The sequence below is a fragment of the Pteropus vampyrus genome, unplaced genomic scaffold, assembly GCF_000151845.1.
Source record: "Pteropus vampyrus isolate Shadow unplaced genomic scaffold, Pvam_2.0 Scaffold470, whole genome shotgun sequence".
Lineage (NCBI taxonomy): Eukaryota > Metazoa > Chordata > Mammalia > Chiroptera > Pteropodidae > Pteropus > Pteropus vampyrus.
In genome coordinates, this window is record NW_011889251.1 from 226362 (window position 1) to 247147 (window position 20786).

The following is a 20786-nucleotide window of genomic DNA, read 5'->3' on the forward strand; positions in this document are numbered from 1 at the left end:
ACCACACAACCACAATCACTTCAGCATCCACACTGCTCCTAAGATGTGGTACCCCAGAGAAGTACCACAGCAAGAGCCAGGAAGGGAGGCTGGCTCCAGATCGTACTCTGATACACACAGCCAGCCTTTCCTCGGTGGCCATTAATTTGCACAAATGCCCTTGGGGAGGACAATTCTAGGTCTCCGGGAGCACTTGCCTGGACTCCAGGCTCTGAAGAAAGAATCATAACCACCCCCACCTCCTCCACTGGCCACTTGCACTGTTGTGAAGGTGGCTGGCGGCATAATTTGGATTTTAAATGCCATCAGGAAAGCAATTTTTTTGGTATGAGAGAAAAGATGCTTCAACTCCTACTTGTGCTTAGCACATGATGAAAGATTATGACAAATGGATACAGCTTAGGAACAGACAGAAGGATAAAAGCAGCTTCTGTTGATGAAAGTCAGTATTAACATTTTTTCTGAGACTAGACTCAATAGAGCTAATATAAATGGGCCAGAATAATTATGACTCTGAAAGCTCATCTATTTGGTTGGACTATTATCCGAAAGGGACTTACTAACACACAGTTCTTAAGTAAATTCATCAGCACGCTTTTGTTAATTGTGCATCTGCTAAAGCTCATGATGGGAAACACCAAGATCCTCATGAGCTGCAAGTTGCAGGGGAACACAGCCCTGATCCCTTGAGATATCTGGGTGCTTTTCTGGGCCACATTATGCCAAAGACAGCTTCAGTCCTCATGCTGTGGTCAGTCCCACCCTCTAGGGCCACTGAGATCTTCTCACTGTCCTTGAAGGAGAGGCCAAAAACCCAGCACCAACGAGATCTTAGAAAACATTAAAATTTCAAAAGGATTCATGACTTCTAACTGTACATTCTCTCCTGCTCTACAAACTGGGGGGAAAGGCAGAGAGAAAACAAATGACTTCAGAGAGAAGGTGGAAGCTTGCCATGAGCCAGAGGTGAATCTCAGCTGAGCTGGACTGTTATTAAATTCATCACAATTGTCATTTGCACTTCAAGGCCCTCCTGCTCCAAAGCCTCCAGCACTTTACCAAACATTTAGTGGGAGCCCCTGGGGTTGGGGAAAGTAGCCAGGGGAGGGTGAAGCTGTCAGAGCTGACAGTCAAGGCTTCTCAAGGGAGGGGAAAGAGAGGGCACTGGGAACTGGTCAAGGGCAGGCTGTTGCTGGGGCAAGCCAGGGAAACAGAGCCAGAAGCCTCAGCATGCTATAGCCAGGCCAACCTCAGGACTTTCTCAGGCATTCTACTCCTGCCTATGGCAATAACAGAAGCCCTAAGCAATGAGGTCTAGATTAATAGAGGCCTGCAAAGAACAGGAACAAGAAGACAGATGGAAAGAGGATACAGATAAACTGAGAAAGCACAAGGGGAGTATAGGAAGAAACATTCTTACTTGAGCTCACCACACAGGCACCCAGCTTTTGGGGGAGAATCCTGACTTTCCCAGCTCTGTCACATACTGGCTGTATGATTTTGGCCGTTACTTAATGTCTCAGCTTTAGTGTCCTCCTCAAAATGAGGATAATAATTGCAGTTGTCTACTTCGTAGTGTCGTTGGGAGCATTAAATGAGAATATATATATAAAGCATTTAATAACAATGCTTATTGGTATTATGTCATTAATATCATCATACTTTCCCCAAAGAGAGTTTTAAACAGAGGCCAGAGGACTCAGCGATAGAGGGGAAGAAGTACACAGACTCTATGACCCAACGCTGGCCACATTCCTATAAGAAAAATAAAAGCTCACCCCACTCCCACAGCAGTCCTGGTGGCAATGGAGTCTTTCTTGGACCCGACAGGGATCCCTCTACTGATGAAAAGATACTTACTGGGTTCTGATGACTGAGGCAGAAGATGAAGCAGGAAGCCATCAGCAGCCCGAGGAGCATGCCGTGAGGAGCCATCCTAGATAGGGGCAGGCCCTCGGGAGGCACAGGGAGACCTGACAAATGTAAACACAGAAAACAGAAGGTAAACAGGAAGCTGGTGCCTGATCCCTCAGCACTGTGATTCCCATGATGTCACTGGTTGGATGTCAGATGTTTCCCACTTACAGGCATCACAAGTCTTCTACCACAGGGGTAGATCTGAAGTAAGCCTCCATCTCCCATAAGGAGTCCATCTAGCCATGGGGAGATATGCCTTTGTTGGAACTGAGTCAACTAGGACTCCAGCATGAGCTATAACAGCCCTGATCCCTTCCTTCCTCATTATCAACTCATTACCAAGTTGTGCAGGCTGGTATTAGCTATGATAAGAAAAGGAAGCTAACAACTGATTTATGTGTAGACAGACATGGGCCCAAATCTGCATGAGTCTTTATAACCATTCACTTCTAAAGCATACCTGCTGTTATACCTGAAGACAGATGCTTTTAGCATACCCTAAACCAGTAAAGTTCAATATTCCCAAGCCAGAAGCCTTCACATCACTTTTCAAATTCAGACAAAGAAACTAAAGTGCAGGCTGTTAAAATTAAAATGACATAAGGATGAAAGGATGTCCCTGTACATGGCCTGGAGAGTTAATTTTGTTAAAATGACAATACTACCAAAGCTATATGCAGATTCAATGCAATCCCTATCAAAATCCCAATGATTTTTTTTTATAGAAATAGAGAGACCTATCTTAAAATACATATGGAATTTCAAGGGCTCAGAGTAGCCAAAAACAAAAAATCTTGAAAAAGAAAGTTGGAGGACTCACAGTTCCTGATTTTAAAACTTACTACAAAGCTACAGTAATCAAAACAGTGTGGTACTGGCATAAAGACATATAGAATTGGAATAGAATTCAGAGCCCAGAAACAATCACATATACGGTCAATTATTTTCAACAAAGGTGCCAAGGCCACTCGATGTGGAAAGGACAGCCTTTTCAACACACTGTTCTGGGATTGGATATCCACAATGCAAAGAATGAAGTGGACCCTTCCCTTACACCATATACAAAAAGTAACTCAAAATGGATCAAAAATCTAAAATTAAGAGCTAAAACTCTTAGAAGAAAACATAGGAAAATCTTAATAACCTTGGAGTTGGCAACAGTTTCTTAAATATGACTCTAAAAGCACAGGCAATAAAAGAAAAAATAGATAAATTGAACTCCATCACAATTAAAAACTTATGCACGTTAAAGGACAAATTCAAGAGAATGAAAAGCCAATTCAAAAAATGGAAGAAAATATTTGCAAATCACATATCTGAATGGGTTTAACATTCAGAATATATAAACAACTCCAACAGCTCAACGACAAAAAAACAAGCAACCAAATGAAAAATGGGCAAAGGACTTTCTCCCAAAATGATACACAAATGCCAACAGGGATATGAAAAGATTCTCAACATCATTAATCATTAATAAAATGCAAATCAAAGCCACAATGAGAGAACACTTTAAATCTGCTGCAATGGTTATAATAAACAAACAAAAAAAAAAGCAGAAAATAAATATTAACGAGGATGTGGAGAAACTAGAATTCTCATACATTGCTGGTGGGAATGTAAAATGGTACAGCTGCTGTGGTACAGTTTGGTGGTTCCTCAAAAAGCTAAATATAGAATCACCACATGATCCACAATTCCACTCATAGGTATATGTTCCACCCAAAAGATATGAAAGCAGTGACTCGAACAGATACCTCTATGTGAATGTTCATAGCAGCATTATCCACATCAGCCAAAAGATGGAAGCAACCCAAGTGTCCATCAATGGATGAATGTATTTTTAATGAGGTATATGTCTGTATATATACAATAAAATATGATTCAGCCATAAAAAGAATGAAATTTTGATACATACTTCAATGTGAATAAACCTTGAAAATGTTGTGCCAAGTGAAATAAGCTAGACATAAAAGGACAGACATTATATGATTCTACTTAAATGAAATGTCTAGAATAAGCAAATTCAGAGACAGAAAGTAGATTACAGGTTACCAGGGGAGTTACTGGGTACAGAGTTTGTTTGGAGTGGTGAAAAAAATTTGGTCAGCAAACTAGAATAGAAATCAAGCGAACTTAATCCAAATTGGCAAATGATATAGAAAAGAAAGGCAGAAAAACAAAAGACCAAAACAAAAATCCTTAGAAAAATTCAGAACATGTCAGTATTAGGCCCAGACCCTTATAAAAAATTTGTGTGTTGATCACTCAGCCCCAAAACACCTCATTAGGCAATTTACTCAACAAAGGCTTAACTGAATTATGGGGGAATATTTCTTAAGAGTATGGTGTTTACCTTTTCTCTTTCCTATTCCTGCCACACTCCTCCATGCTCCACCTCAAGAAATTGGTCCTGTGACATGACTGCAGTGAGACCAAAAGCCCTGCCTGAACTCGCCCTACTCTCAGAAGTTACTACCCCCTTGCCTGGACCACACCTTCCCAGACAAACTTTCCCTAAGGACATCTGGAGCCATAAAGAAAAACAGCCCTGCTGGACCGGCACTGTGCTAAAAAAGCACAGCCAAATGGAAAAGCAAAGGCTTGGGTGCTATAAATAGCTGCTACACTCACCCAGCAGCAAAAGCCTTTGCTTTCTGCCAGCTTCTCCCCTCTTTTTCTGTCGACAAAATGGAACAGTTGAGTGCCACATGAGCTTTCCCCAGCAACCTGGCTCCCTGGGACACCAATCACAGTGAAAGACAGGGAGTTCACAGCACAGCACTAGGTTCTGGACAGGTGCCTGGCTATGTCCGGGTATGAGGGGGGTGAGGGGCCAGGTTGGGTGAGAATAAACAAGGGGCAGAGGCTGCCACATAAGGAGCGAGAAGGATGAAAAGGGAAATTCAAGTATTCCAAGATACTCATCCCTGCAGCCTTGGCTGTGGGGAAAAGGAATAAAAAATGGAAGTGGGAAACTCACAGCATTATCAGGACAACCTACAATAAGAGGGAACAAAGATTATCCCAAAAGCCGCAGATTTCCTTTCCCCTAAATGAGCATGTCCATATGTATATGCATGTATACGCAGAGTCAGACGCTCCCTCCTGACAGCCAGGGATAAACACTGGAACTGATGCTGGGGAAAAAGAAGAAAAGAGATAAATGAGGAAGTAGTAGTCAAGGGCAAAAAAGACAAGTGAATAGGGAGGAAGAGGCGGCCCAGAAAGGATGAAGGAAGAAGAGGCCGGGGGCAACTGATACACAAACAGCAGCTTCCCCACCTCCTGGAGTAGGATGGGGTGGGGGAACATGAGAGAAATGGCGACTCTCACAGGGCTTCCAGCGCCTCTGTCTCCTGCACACAAATTAAAGCCTCCAGAAGCATTTTATTCCACTACTAAGGATGAGAAATCAATCCGCAAATGGATCCTTCATCTCCCCCAAATAATTCCATATGGGCTGCACACCTGACCAATTCATTGTCTCCACATATTTTTCCATGAAACAGGGAGAGAGAGAACATGGAGGGCAGGGAGGTACACAGGGAGTGACCTAGAAAAAGTGAGGCTAGGAAAAAGGTGTGAGACAGTTGTCCAGGCTTTGCAGGTGTACCCAGAGGGCAAGTGCAAACTCTACAGCAAGCAGGCATGCGTAATGGTGTCCTCTTAAGGCCTGGCCTGCACCCATGTCATCTGGTCTTGGTTCTCATTCAAGATGTGGTGGTAGAGAACAAGCAGGCAGTTTCCCCTGGGCTTTATGCTGAAGCTGGGGAACAGAGGGAAAAGGAGAGTAGCACACAACTATGTTCTGCCAAGGTGGCTCACCATCTCAGGGAGTGACCTAGGCGGCAGCGGCAAAAGGAAACCTCAGACTCTGACATAAGTAAAGCCAAAGTCATGACATCCCATTGAGGCACAGTTTAGTACTCTCAGCCTGAGGTTAGTGCCCTTCCCAAACCATCTGCCATACACTAACCCGGGGTTCACCTGATCATCTGCCCCTGAATACCCTGCAGAACCTTCCCATCATCCTTGGCTCTCAGTGGAGGATAGACCTACATCTTTACATTTACAGCTTTCTTTCAACTTAAAACACCACCACTCAGTACAGGAAAAGGGAATGTATTTCAATGTTCCACCAATAACTCTTTCCTTAAGCATTGTTAGGCTTTGGGACAAAAGAGATAATAAGGTACTTGAAATGCCCATTTTCCTATCAAACTGGCCATTTGTAGGCTGTACCTCTAAATGGAGGTTGGATGCTCTCAGTAATCTGTAATGCCAGCTTACTGTAACCCACAGTAGATGCTTGGGACACGAGAGGGAAGAGGCTCTTGGACTCACTAGCCCCTGCCTCCTTTGGAACCTCATGCCCACCACTCAATTCAGACAGGGCTGGGGGAGCAGACTGGGCCCTGTGTAAAGAAGATATCACCCATAACTTTTGTCTTCTCTCAAGGCAGAAAAGGATGGCAGGAAGCCAGCAAAGGAAGAAGGATTGAGACTGAAGGATCCCTAGAAGCTTCAGAGATAGCTGGTAGGCCCCATGGACAGTGGCTGCTCTCCAGTCTCAGGGACAGAGCACAGGGAGAACAGGAAAAGGTCACGAGTGTCCTGAGCAGGCAGAGCCACCTCAGTGACCTGCTTGGGAGCACTTGGAACACCGTCTTATGAAATGCTCACATTCTTAACCTACAGTATATATCCATGTATGTATCTCCCCAATTCTTTTGGAAAAAGTGAAAGGGCAAGAATTCCTGCCTTTATCTTATGAGGAAATTGAAGAAGAAAGATAAAGACATTGGGTAGAAAGTGTAGCACGTGGATTTAGAGTCAGACAGACCTAAAGACAATTCTTGGCTCTGCTAATTCCTAGCTATGTGGTATTGGACACCACTTCACTAGATCTCAGTTTCTTCACCTATAAAATGGGCAGAATAAGAGCTCCTACTTCAAAGAGTGTTAGGGAAAATTAAATAAAACAATGCATGGAAAGTGCTTGGTACAGCACCTGGAACCAAGTTATCATGCCATCATTAGAGCAGGTATGATAACTCTCCCCTGGAGCCACAGGCATTCAGGGCCAGGCCAGGCACCCTGCAACCACTCTCCAGAGCTCCTGCCTCTTATAGAATATATTTACCCACTAGCTGACCCCTCACCTCAAAGTCTTTTGTTGGGTATCTACTCCTAGGAGGTAAAGGAAATAGATGTTAGAGAAAAACCTCCAAAGCTGAAAATAGAGACCCAAGCCAATTCTCTGCTGAGCCCCAAGGCAGACCCAGCCCATTCAGTGCTTTTCTCAACATTCTAGTGTCCAAAGAGCCAGGCCAGCTGTAGCAACAGCTGTAAAACAATCTTCTGCTTTACAAACTGAAGGTTAATGGATGAGTTCTTCTCACAGACACACATTCATTGCTATTTATGGGCTATACGAACTCACCCACATATATACACACATACACACACACGCAGTCACTCACCTCTATATAAACAGAAGCTCACTGCCTAATTTGAGCAGACAAATATGAAGCTAAAGAAACAATGCAAAAAAGACAATGAAAGGACAGCCCTGACAAGAGAACAATGTGTAAAGGCTTAGGAAAAGAAATAGATTTTTAAAGAATAATTTGAAAGACCAGAGAAATAAGTTTGGAGTAGTCAGGCAAACAGGCTTCCCCCCTCTAAAACATAAACTAAACATAAAGTCAGCAAGTAGATGGCAATTAAGTAAAAAGAGCCTTTGAACAGCAAAATAAATGTGGCTTCTAACCTGTCCAGCCCCTAACTAGGTAAGAGGCTGGATATGGAGCATCCTTAAGCCACTGACCATTTATGTAATGGGAACAGTTATCTGCCCCCAAATATTGAAGTCATGCCTGGGGCCAAGCAAATGCGGTCTGCTCTCAACAAACCCAAGTCACCCAAGAAGGAGAGTAATTAGAGGAGGCTGTTGTAGGGTAGGGGTTCATAACAAACCCAATCCTCTGCCTGACCAGAGAGCTATAAAGCCAAAATCCACTTGTGCAGCCTGCAAGAGAGAGCCCAAGAGAGGCCTTTCCAGTGGCAACACAGGGACAAGAGTGGGCCCCACCAGACCACAAGGAACCAAGAAGGGCTACATGAGCCCAGCTGGGACTAGAGCCCTAGACGGAGGGCAACATGGGATGGGTCGAGATAGAAAGGTAATATTCCTGACCTCCTCTCAATACTCTGTACTTCAAAAGGTGGGAGATATGACCAATCTTATCTCTGTCCCAGTAAGGAAGAGAACAGATCTTCAAGAATGTAGCTAAGCATATTAGCAAAACCTGCAATCTCAGAGACAAAAAAGAGTGACTCCATCTAAAATCAAGCACAAGCAGAGTGACTGAATAAAAGTGAGCCCAGCCTGGTCCTCTCCAGACCTATCCTACACAGCCACACTCTTGAAAGAATCTGAATGCTGAAAAGGAACTTAAAACTCAAATCTTCATTTTTGACTGCTAAAGATCTAGAAGATACAGAAGGCATTCAACATCTATCTACATACAGAATAACCAGAGTTATTTAAGCACAAAGCTTCAGTGGATCCAGGAAGGCTCTGGCAACTTCATACCTGTTGAAGACAAAGAGGTAGAGAGGGTTAGTGCAGGACAAGAATTTTGGTGCCATAAGCACAGAGGTAATAACTGAGGCAACAAAAATAGTATCCCTGTCCTAGGGAGAAACTTGAGAGAGAAAGGAACAATGGGCCAAAAAATAGTCTTTAAGTCATGGCTGGAAGACAGAAAAAGAAAGAGGAGCAAGTGAGGCAACCAGGCAAGGAACAACAAAAGTAGTGCAGAATTACACATGTCAAGAGAGGAGAGAAACCTGAGAAAATCAAGTTATGGGCAATAATGTCAGATCAATAAGAACGAAGATGAGAAAATCCACCAGACTTGGCAATGAGGCAGCCAGGGGGCCTTCAAAGGAGAGCACATGTATAAAGTAATGGAGAAACAAGAGAACATTTTGAAAGGTTGAGTAGGTCCACTGAAGTTTGGAGAGTTGGAACCACTTCTCTAAATCCAATTTTTTCAACATTTTCACTAGAGTCTTAATAACAGAAAAAAAACTGACTCTAGTGGCCTTATAGAAAGATTCTCTGATGCCATATAATAAGTTCCCATAATGGAGCCACCCACCTACACACACATCCTCGGGATAGTGATGGGCACTGTCATACCAGCAGAGGGAGGGAGCAGGGAAGCAAACTCTACAAGAACAAACTCCTATCAGACACAACTCTACCTTATCTGAGCTCTCAGACTGTGCAGAAGCTTTAGTCCTTGCACTCTGTAGAGCTGTAAAATCGTAATTGTAGCACTTAGAATGAGGGATGGAGAGAAGTACCCCAGTGACACCCAATTCCCCCAGTATTCAAATGCAGTATCTGGGCAGCCAAGAGGAAAATAAATTCTGTCAAACAATAATTACAGTCAACATTTATAGAGCACTTTCTATGTTCCAAGAAAAGTTCTAAGCTTATTTACTTTTCCCAACAATCCTCTGATACATTTCTAACATGTTGCTTTTTTTGCCCATGAGGGGAATGAAAATCAGAGAGGTTAAGTAACTTGCCCAAATTCACTCAGACAGAGAGCAATAGAGTCAGGATTCAAAGTCAGTTTGGCCACAGAATCCAAGCTCCTGCCACAAACTATGATGCCTTTCCATTGGTCTATGAAATCAGTCACAGAAACTGAACTCATTTTATTTGTTCTGCAACAATGTTAATAAAAAGACACACATTTTGTGTCGGGAGAGAAATTTTTTAATGAGCCTACTGGAGCCCTCTTGTGGAGAGACCCACATTTCTGCACATCATACACATGCACACACTTGCACATGCACACACACACATTTTGATTACTGAATGCCCTTGGCACAGCCCAGCCCACAGCAGAGGCAGAAACAAACAAGAGGAAGAATGCTCTTGATTCAAATTGCATCTAGGTCACCGGCACCTGTGTGGTTTGACCTCTTCACCTCCCATTATTCAGGCTTCTCAGCTGCACAAGAAGCAAAAGCATCCTTGCTCCTCCACACAGAGCTCAGCACTCTCCTCACATATGCCCAACCGTCCGGCAAGAACACAGCAGAGAGGAGGGGAGAACTACATTGGGTAAAAGTTGGCCAAGATGATATCCAAGCTCATTTCCAACTAGTCTATGATCCTGGCATCCATTTCCCATCTAGGAAACATAGGACAGGATCATTTCTACATGGAACATAAAGAAAATGGAGTCCAAAAGGTGAATAGGGCTTGAATAAGCACACCGACAAGCGACCAGATGAATTACAGAAATACCCCAGACCTGGTCAATATACTTTCCACCAGGCCGTAGATTGCAAGCTCCTAGCAGGGAATGGGCAAGGAGACCTGTTCCTTATACTTGCTCCCTGACCTTGCCTGAGGTCCTAAGAGTAACAGGCCTATGTTTAATAACAGCCAAGGTTACCAGAAGCTCCACTCTAGTTCATCTCCATTCCAATGTAATGAAAAAAAGATGGACTCTGGATTTTGACCCAAGTCTCCTGAACTAGTTGTGGTACTTTGGGCTAGCTGCTTAACCTCTCCAAGTTTCAACTCTGTCATTTAAAAGGAGACTTGACAGTATATTATAGGATAGTTGTCAGTATTAGATGATGTGAAGCATATAGCACAGTGCCTGACACAAAGTGAGGGCTCAAGAAGCTTGCAATTCTCACTAACTATTGTTAGAGAAAAATCTGAGCAAAGGACAGGATAAACAAAAGCAGCAAGGGTTCACCCCCATATAGAATTGTCTTCTGTTCTTACAGTCAAGCTTCTCCTTGAAACCCAGCTTCTCTGAGCCACAGGTCAGCCACATACCTAAACTACACTCTAGGTAGCTTCAGAGGCATTTCAATGAAACCTTTAACCGATTAGTCGCTGGCTCCGCATCGGTACCCCAATGAAGAACAGCCACTTCAGACTGAGACAGCCACTTCAAAGCCCAGCTTCCTGGTGACTAGGCCTGTCTTTGAATTCCTGCTGCTGCTCACCTACTTCTATGGGGGAAGCAGGGAGGGCAGGAGAAGCTGAGGCAGACCTGGACTGCTTAGATTATCCTAGACAGCATCAGCTGGCATCCAGGGTAAGAACTACAGAGCCTTCTTCCCTCTCCTTTTAAAATAATGACTGGATCTCTTGACAGTTGGCACAATGGACTTTCTCTACAGCCTGCTTCCAAAAAATACCAGGGACTTTCACACATTCATCCATACGTCCCAGTCAGAGTTCACCATTCCTTTCCCCTGCTGTCTCCAAGCTTCCATAGAAGGTCAGGGACTTTTAGTGGGACTATGATAGGGAAAAAGGTGTGATTTCCAGTCTACAGCTCCAAATGGACTATCTGCAAATCAGTACGCGCGCCAGCCTTTATTCTGCCAGCCACTCTGATGTTTTGGATTACAAATATTCAGCATCCACACTCTAGAAATAGGCACCTCTCAAAGATATTTTAGTATTAGCCTCAGTCCCCTGAGCATACTGGGCACCATACTATGGAACAAAGCATAGAAAAGATACCATCACTGCCCTCAGGTGGTTGATGTTTTGTTCACAATCACTGGATTGCATGGCTTTCCACATGTGAATTTCAGACAACACAACATTAAAAAGAAAGTCTCAGTTTGATCTTAAGGAATATGCCATGAGAAAATGGATACTGTTCTGGGCAACTTCAGATATAAATTACAACTCTGAAATGATGAGATGGACAACAATTAAGGTGTTCCTTGAGGAGCCCCAAGAAAACAGCATTTACTTACAGAAACAACAGCAGCATGAGGACAGGTCATCAAGCACAGAACTCGTTACTACCATGTTGGTATTGGCTACGTCTTCCAGGTAAGTCAGCAACTGAAACATCATATTTTATTTTTAACATGCCTAAGAGTCCAAGACTATTTATAATTCCAAAGCCTTAAAAACTTAAAAGGAGGATGAATTTTAAAATGTACACATTTACATACGTGGGCAGAAACACGAAAATCAGATGCCTCTCAACGCAGCTCAGGGAGCCATAACTCATGGCTTTCACAATCCCACCTAACACCAGAAAATCCAGGCGCCTTCTATGAGAGATGGTGGGAGGCTGGGTAGGTAGCCAAGAAACAAAGAAACCTAAACTCAGCACTTGGCAGGACAATTAAGGAGCAGAGAATTTTAAATGCATTGTTTCTGACTCTAAATATGTCTACATTTATTACCAATTTGGGATAAGAAACTACATTTAGTTCTGCCGTGACCACGCACTAAAAATATTAAGCAGAGTATTGCCTAGGAAACGGCAGTCCTCCCTGATGTGGCAGCCCCGTTTCAGAGCTGACTCTGCATGGTCCCAGGGCTCCTCATCCTGGGCTTTGCTGAAAGCCCAGTTACAAGCATAACTGCCACTGTCCCGCCAAGGCCTCACTTGCTTTTTAGAAAGCAGCAATAGGATCTAGACTAGGGACTACACAACCTTCTCATCCTCTCCAAGGCTGTTAGGTAGTCAGTGAAATTCCATTTCACAGGCCTATAACAACGAGAACCCATCTGACTGGGAGCTCCAAAAGGGAAGAGACAATGGTCCACCTAACATACTGCTGTATCTTCACTGCCCAGCACTATACCTGGCACTCAAAAAAATATCTGTTGATTAAATAAAATCAATAATCTAAAAAGGGGTCGACTGGAACAGCACAATGGAAATAATGTCATTAAAATAGATGAAAATACAGGCTGTGGTGATACATGAAAACAGGTACCTAAAATATTGTTGGGCAGAAGCAGATGTATAATAGCACACATATATAAATTACTACTTTGGAAAAAAGTGTGTATGGCCATCTCTATGATCAGGTACAAAGTTGGAATTACAAAAAGCTGCGCTCAGTGGAGTCTTCCCTTCTGAAACACTAGTCAATATGAGAAACACTTAAATATTATTCTCAATATAGATAAGCTCCCCTGTCTGTTGATTTCATCTGTTCCCTGGCATGGCTCAGAGGCCTATTCTTGTTTGGCAACCCCAAGAACAGATTGTCCATCCATCAGCCCAAGGAAAGAGAGAACACAGGGAAAAGCTGCAGTCTTAAAGTCCAACTTATCGACTTGACCCTTTTTCCAGGGCAGCTTCCCATCTGCATCAACAGTATGATTGGTCAAGATGGCGGTGCAGTGACAAAAAAAAAGTATGGAAAATTTGACCTGGCCCAAGGCTAGAGCTTCAAATAGGTATCCCCAATGCTACACAGCCCAGGACCTACTAGGCAGCAAAGGGTTAAGAAGAATAGCAGTATACCAATCCTTCTAAAACTTCAAAAAAATTGAAGAAAAAGGGAACACTGCATAATTCATTCTGTGAGGCCAGAATTACTGATATCAAAGTAAGACAAGGACACTACCAAAAAAACTATAGAACAATACCCCTTATAAATATACATGCAAAAATTCTCAACAAAATACTAGCAAACCAAATTCAGCACCATATTAAAAGGATTATACAACTTGATCAAGTGAGATTTATCCCACTAATACAAGAGGGTTCAACCCATGAAAATTAATCAGTTTAATACACTACATTGATAGAATGAAGGAAAAAAAACACACGATCATCTCAATTGAAACAGAAAAAGTATTTGACAAAATCCAACATTCTTTCATGACTTAAAAAAAAAAAACACTCAATAAACCAGGAATAGAACTTACTTCACATAATTAAAGGTCATATATGAAGAACCCACAACTAACATCATACTCAATGGTGAAAAATCGAAAGTTTTTAACCTAAGATCAGGAACAACGAAAGGATGCCTGCTTTGCCACTTATATTCAACATAATACTAGAAGTTCTAGACAGAGCAATTAGGCAAGAAAAAGGCATAAAAGGTATCCATATCTTATGATCTTATATGTTGAAAACCCTAAAGAATCTACAAAAAAAAAGCTATTAAAGTTAATAAATTCAGAAAAGTTGCAGATACAAAAATAACACTAAAAAAAATCAGTCGAATTTCTATATAGTAGCAATAAACAATCAAAAAAAGAAATTGAGAAAACAATTCCATTTAAAATAGCATCAAAAAGAACAAAATACTTAAGAATAAATTTAACAAAGGAAGACTTTAACCAAGACGAAAGACTTGCATATTGAATGCTATAAAACATTGCTAAAAAAAATTAAAGAAGACCTAAATAAATAGGAAGACATTCTGGTTCATGAATTGGAAGAATTAAGATGACAATACTACCCAGAGCAATATACAGATTCAATACAATCTCTGTCAAAATCCCAACAGCATTTTTCACACTAATGAAAAAACGCACTCTAAAATTAATATGGAATTTCAAGGGAATCTTAATACCCAAAACAATCTTGAAAAAGAACAAAATTGGAAATTCACATGTCCTAATTTCAAAACTTTACCACAAAGCTACAGTAATCAAAACAGCATGGTATTGATATAGGATAAACATGCACTCTCACATCTACAGTCAACTGGTTTTTAATAAGGGTGCCGCTGACTAAAAGACTTAAACTTAACATCTAAAACTATAAAATTCTTAGAAGAAAACACAAAGGCAAAAACTTCATGACCTTGGATTGGGCAACAGTTTCTTAAATATTACACCAAAACCATAGGAGACAAAATTAAAAAATAGGTAAATTGGACTTCATCAAAATTTTAAAACTTTGGTGCCTCAAAGGATACTAGCAAGAGAGTAAAAAGACAACTCACAGAATGGGAGAAGATATTTGTAAATCATATATCTGATAAGAGTTTAATCTCTAAAATATATAAACAACTCAACAAAAAAGACAAGCAACTCAATTTTAAAATGGGCAAAAGACTTGGACATTTCTCTAAAAAAGATAAACAAATGGCCAATATGCACATGAAATGATACTCAACATCATTAGTCATAATAGAAATGCAAATCAAAGCCACAAAATACCATTTGATACCTAGTAGGATAGCTATAGATACAAGATACCATATGATACCTAGTAGGATGGCCACAAGATACCATTTGATACCTACTAGGATGGCTATAATTAAGAAAAAAGATAGAAAATAACAAGTGCTGGTTAAGATGTGGAATGGAATGTTGGTACACTGCCACTAGGAGTATAAAATGGCACAGCCACCATGGAAAAGTTCGGCAGTTTTTAAAAAGCTAAACATAATACTATGACCCAGTAATTCCACTCCTGAGCATATACTCAAATGTCTGAAAACAATGACTCGAACAGATACTTGCATGTGAATGTACACAGCAGACAAAAGGTGGAAACCTAAGTATCCATTAATAGATGAGACTTTTTTAAATAGATTTTTTTAAATGTGGTATATAAAGTGAAATATTATTCAGTCATAAATAAGAAGAAAATTCTGCCACATGCTACAACATGCATAAACTTTAAAAACATTAAGCTAAGTGAAAAAAGCCATACACAAAAGGAAAAATATTGTATAATTCCGCCTACATGAAATAGCTAGAATAGGTAAATTCATAGAAATGAAAGTAGATCAGAGGTCACCAGAGGCGGGAAGTTATTGGAAAGGTAATGGGAAGTTATTGCTTAATGAGTTCAGAGTTCCTGTTTGGGTAATGAAAATGTTTTAGAAGTAGATAGTGGTAATGGCACAACAGCGTGAACATAATTAATGCCACCAAATTGTACATTTTAAAATGGTTCAAATGACAAATTTTATGCTATATGTATTTTACCACACTAAAAAAGAATGTAAGATGGTCCATGAGTTGGCAATTGCTAAAACTAGATAATGGGCACATGAGCACATTAGTCTCTCTTCAAAAAATTTAAGAAACAAAAAATGTTTTCTGTAGTTTTTTGGTAGATATTGTCAAGGTAAAGTTCTCTTCTACTTCTCAATAGATAATAGGTTTTATCATGGATGAGTGTTAAATTTTATCACATATGTTTTTTATATCTTCTAAGATGATCATGTAGTTTCCCTCTAACCTATTAACATAGCAAATTTTATGCATAGGTTTTCTAATGTAAAACCACCCTTAGATTCCTAGGGTAAGGCCAGCCTGGTCAGATGATCATTTTTATATCCTGCTGGGTTTGATTTGCCATATTTTGTTGGTCTTCCACATACTCTCAGAATTCTTTGTACAGCTATCATAAGGCCCATCAAACTGAACTGTAAATGTGAATTCCCTGAGGACACAGACTCCTTTCCCCATCCACTGTTCCTTCCTTAGCTAGTGGAGTCTCTAGGACATGGCAGGCATTCAAAAAAAGTACAGCTGATAAAATAAGTGAATGAATGGGTGAGTAGAGAGATGAATAGGTGAACAAATGAACACCTTAGTCCAAATAGTGACACACACTGTTGCAGATGTGCAGGTATTTTTCAGGGAGAGAGACCTTAGAAGGGCTCACCAACCAGTTCATAGAGCCAGCTTCTCTGCTGATTGGCACTTCAGCTTGTCTGAAGCTCTGTAACCTGAACCCTAGCTCTGGACTCTCATCTTCTTACTTTCCTTCATTACTCAATCAACAACATTTCACAGTTCAGTGCCTGCTTTCATCCAAGAGGATGCAGCCCTCATATCAAAGCACACTCCCCAAAGCTTAGATCCTGTGCTGAGATTGAAGGGGAATGTGACATTAGTTTCAAACTTAAAGTGTTCCTCCCAACCTCAGAGTTTATTCCCAGCAATCAAAATGGCTTAATCCCAACCCTGATTGGTACAGCAAAAGCCATCCCATGAACAATTTACTAAATCAGCAGTACAGAGGAGGAGAGCAATCACAAGGGAAACAGCTGAATTATTTCAGCAGCTGTAAATTATGAGTTCTCTCTTCCTCCTCCTCTTCCAAGTCCATGTTCAATTGTGTCCCACACCTCTACACTAAACTTGGGCTTGTCAAGTATCTATGTCAACTGCAGTAACCAAACTTGAGTTCGAGAAGCATTAAAAAGCATGGATTAACTTATATTTAAATAAATGTGTTTAATGTCAACAAAAATCACACTTTAACTTCAAACATCGCCTAATCTATTAGTTGCTTAATTAAATTCTTTAAGACCCTTGGACACTGGCACACTGCCCTGGGGAGCAGTTCCCAGGCCCTGGCCTTGGCGGGCTGTGGATGGGGAGGAGGCCACGTCCCTGGGGAAGTGCCAAGAGAGTCCCATTCTCTTCCAGAGTCTCCTAATGAGGTAGTTTCTCTTCACAGCTCTGCTGGTCTCCACAGGGCAGGAAAAACATCACAAACACATTTTTGAACATGGAAAATCGCCAAACCAGGCTATATTTTTTAAAAGTGTTGTTTTAGTTTTTTTAAAAAAAGCATACATAAACCCAAGAGAGACACTTTTCCCATCTGGTATCTGTTCTTCTTAAGAGCAGTATATCATGAGACATTCAAAGATGTGTACAAGAGGAATACAACAAGATTCATGACAGCAGGTAGGGTCAGGGGGCTCTGCAAGATGCCACCAACGAAATCCTAGCCTGCCAGAAGTCATCAGCCTGCAACTGACAGGGATACAGCTCAGCTAACAGCAGCATCCTAGACTGAAGCCTGCAAAGGGACTCTGGATTTCAGTGAGTGAGCTCGTGACAGGGATGCCAGCAGGACACCAGGAAGTCTCTCCTGCCACAGTAGGCTCCACGGGGACAACTTTCCAGCTACCCTTCTCACAGCACCATATCTTCCCAGGTAAACATATCCTAGAAATAATCTATCTCACAACAGGCCTCGAGGCAGAGCACATTTGGCTAAGAATCAGTAAACATTTAGAGCCCACATTTTGGGCAGCAGATACTCTGAACCCAATCCCACTGGGTATGAGTAAGACAATATTATTTTAAGAGCATCAAGGGTGTGACAGATGACAAGAGCCCCAGCTCCTTCTAGTTTCCTTACAAAACTACCTCACTTCTTAGTTGACCTTACATTTTATCTCTGTCACTCATCGCCTTCCCTACACCTTCTTCTATTTTGCTTAAAGAGCTTGCCCTGCCACAAAGTAGGGGGCAATTCTTCTCAATTACTCCTTCCTGTCTCTCACTGCTCAGGGATTCTACCTGTGGCAGCTCTCCTTAAAACAGCCACTGCAGCCCCTGGTTCACCAGCAGAAAACACTAGAAGAAACCTGGTTAATATTAGACTTTTCACTCTGAAAGGCAACCACTCCAACAAACAACTAAGCACAAGCCCTGACTTCAGAGAAGCCAGATGTTTGGGTTGTAGCTCGCAAAAACGTGGCAAGCATCCAGAAAAACAGAAGCGAACTAAGCCCACGCAGCCCAGACACTCTGCTCACTTACTACCTGCAGTTTCACACCCACGCCAAAGCCATTTCAACCCTAGATGAGCAGCTGACAGCCACGCCAATCCAGAAAAGCATTTTTTCAAAGACCTTATTTATTCTCCCATGTAGGAAAGCTAACAAAGAGAAAAAAAATCTGTTCACCTTGAAAAGATGAAGAAATCCTTATTGCCTACTATGAAACATACCAGTTGCCACCACCTCCAACACGTCCCAAGATTATTCATTTTTCAAAACATATTTAAGACCTGCTGCATCCCAGACATATGTCAGTGCCAGGGATACAAAGACTAAATAAATAAGGATCCTATTCTTTAGGAGCTTCCAGATGAACAATGGAGATTGACGAGTAAATCAGTAATTATAATAAGCACCTGGCTGAAAAAGCCTGCCAGAGATGGCTAGAGGGCTCTATGGCAAGAAAGAATAGATATCTTCATTAGGAGATGAGGATCAAGGAAAACTTCCTGGAAGAGGTAAACTTTAAAGATTAAAAGAAAAGGAATCAGCCACAGGCAATAAGAAAGGCATCTCAAGCAGAAAAAAAGAATGCTTTTTAAAGGCCTGAAGGCATGATACTAGGAACTAACATTTATTCCAACAACAGCTTAGGGCAAAAGACTTAAGGGGGTGGGGGGCGGGGAGGGAATGGCATCATGATAAACAAGAAATCTCTTTGCCAGAGGTGCCAAATGAGTTTCATACACAGAGTCCATTGTACTGTCTTAGCAAAATTCTGGAATCTCCTTTTCAGAAAAGCCCCTTGGTAAAAGGGAGATTAAAGAAAGCTTGCTATAAACCTGATAAGAGGGTCACCGTTGTTGGTGAACTCTGCTTATGAACTCTTCCTTTGCCTCGCAGTTCAGTGGTTTGTTAGTCCTTACAAATTCTCGGCATCTAATAATAGAAGTCAGTAAACAGTATCTGGAGTTGGATGGTACTGAAGGAGTGTCCAGTTGGGACCCCCAGAGTAGAGGCCTCACAGTATCCCCAGCATCACCTTTCCTTAGTCTATAGCTTAACAACAGATTTTCCCCAGCAGCTTGACCCAGAGCTTAAAATGTCCCCTGCCATAGGAAGTTGCCCTGAAACTTATGATTAATGCCCTTATGCTTACTAATCACGATCCTTCTGGTCTAGCATTCTTTCCAGACTATTCCCATCTTTGTTCCTGGATTGCTAATACCACCAGAGGACCACGTTGCCAGAGGGATGGCTCCTCGAAGCACAATAGGTACTGAAGATCTGGCCATGCCTTGACCCTACGGAAATTTCTCTTCATTCCACTCCCTACCATTGGCCTGCCAACTAGCCCAGAAGGAATAAATGTTGAATGAATGAACAAATGAACGAAGAAATGAGAAAATAGCAGGCTGAGGAGCTGGAGAGCGGGGGCAACAGGAGAGAAAGAAGGACCTGCTCAAAACTACCCTTTCTTTCATTCAGATGTCTCCAAGCCCCTACCATGTACTATGTACCTGTGCAAGGTGCTGGGAACACACAGGCACTCACAAATTATGAAAGAGAAGAGGGACAGAGAAAAAAAGCACTTTTGTTCATCTCTCTGGGATGGCAATATTTCCAAATACTACGTTAAAAGCACCTCGTGTTTTCCCAGCATTATAGCCATGCCTAATGGCAAACATGCAAATAAAAACTTTTTATTGCATCCCACACTTTTGCGGGCCTTGTGATTTTTTTTCTAAGAAAAAAACCTGTTATTCATCTCCTTGATTAAAAATTGATTTAATTTGGATTTCATTAGGTAGGTACAGGGGGAAAACATACAGACTCACAGAGATAACTCACCCAGCAACTGGACTGTGATGAGGTCAGGTAACTGCACAATTGGGTCCCAACCCACTGCAGACAAAAGAAAAATAAAAAGTTCACAACATGGAGCTTAAACTCCAGCCAAAATGAATTATCTTTCCACAAGTGTCTGTCGAATTTTTGGTTAATGTAAAACATTTTCAAAAGGAAAGGAAAGGAAACCCCAAGGATATTCAACATATAATTTAGCATTTCTATATTTTTCAAATCCCTTGCAGGAAGAAAAGGCAAAGAAGTCTATTTCTCAATCCTACTTTTCAAAACTTTTCCTACTGATTTGACACTGTCATAAAAATTTTCAATTTGTTGAAAGCAGAGCAGAGGAACGTGCCATGGCTTAGAAATTTTAAGCTGTTGTGAAAAGGCTAAGGTGAGAGCTACATTCCTGAAAACCATTCACCAAGCAACACAGCCTTGGGCTTTGGATCTGAGATACCAGGGATTCAAGTCTGTGGCAGGCACCATTCTCTACTCTGCACTCAGCGATTTAGAAAAGGGGAAGCTCTGCTGCAGTGTCAAAGGATCATGTGGCAGATCAGCAAATTACAAGTATAGACCTTGATTCAATGTTAACAGGGTTATTCTATAGCCAGAGCATGAATTTGATCCTACCCTCCTCTGCTTGAAAACATTCAATTGTTTTCCATGGCCCTCAAGATAAAGGCCAAATTCCATAACCG

At 41.5% G+C, this 20786-nt stretch overlaps 1 protein-coding gene across 9 annotated transcripts in view; it reads right to left on the bottom strand.

The window, feature by feature from the left end:
* SIL1 (SIL1 nucleotide exchange factor) overlaps positions 1–20786 on the bottom strand; it is a 169213-nt gene that overhangs the window by 120714 nt on the left and 27713 nt on the right. For 5 of the 9 annotated variants that reach the window (XM_011382242.2, XM_011382238.2, XM_011382241.2 and 2 more), the window contains one exon: positions 1861–1973. In XM_011382242.2, coding sequence (XP_011380544.1) covers positions 1861–1935 — 75 coding nt within the window. In that variant the 5' untranslated portion in view covers positions 1936–1973. Of the gene's footprint in view, positions 1–1860; positions 1974–20082; positions 20137–20786 lie in introns of all 9 variants that reach the window. The other 4 variants (XM_011382239.2, XM_023524494.1, XM_023524493.1 and 1 more) reach the window with 1 other exon arrangement.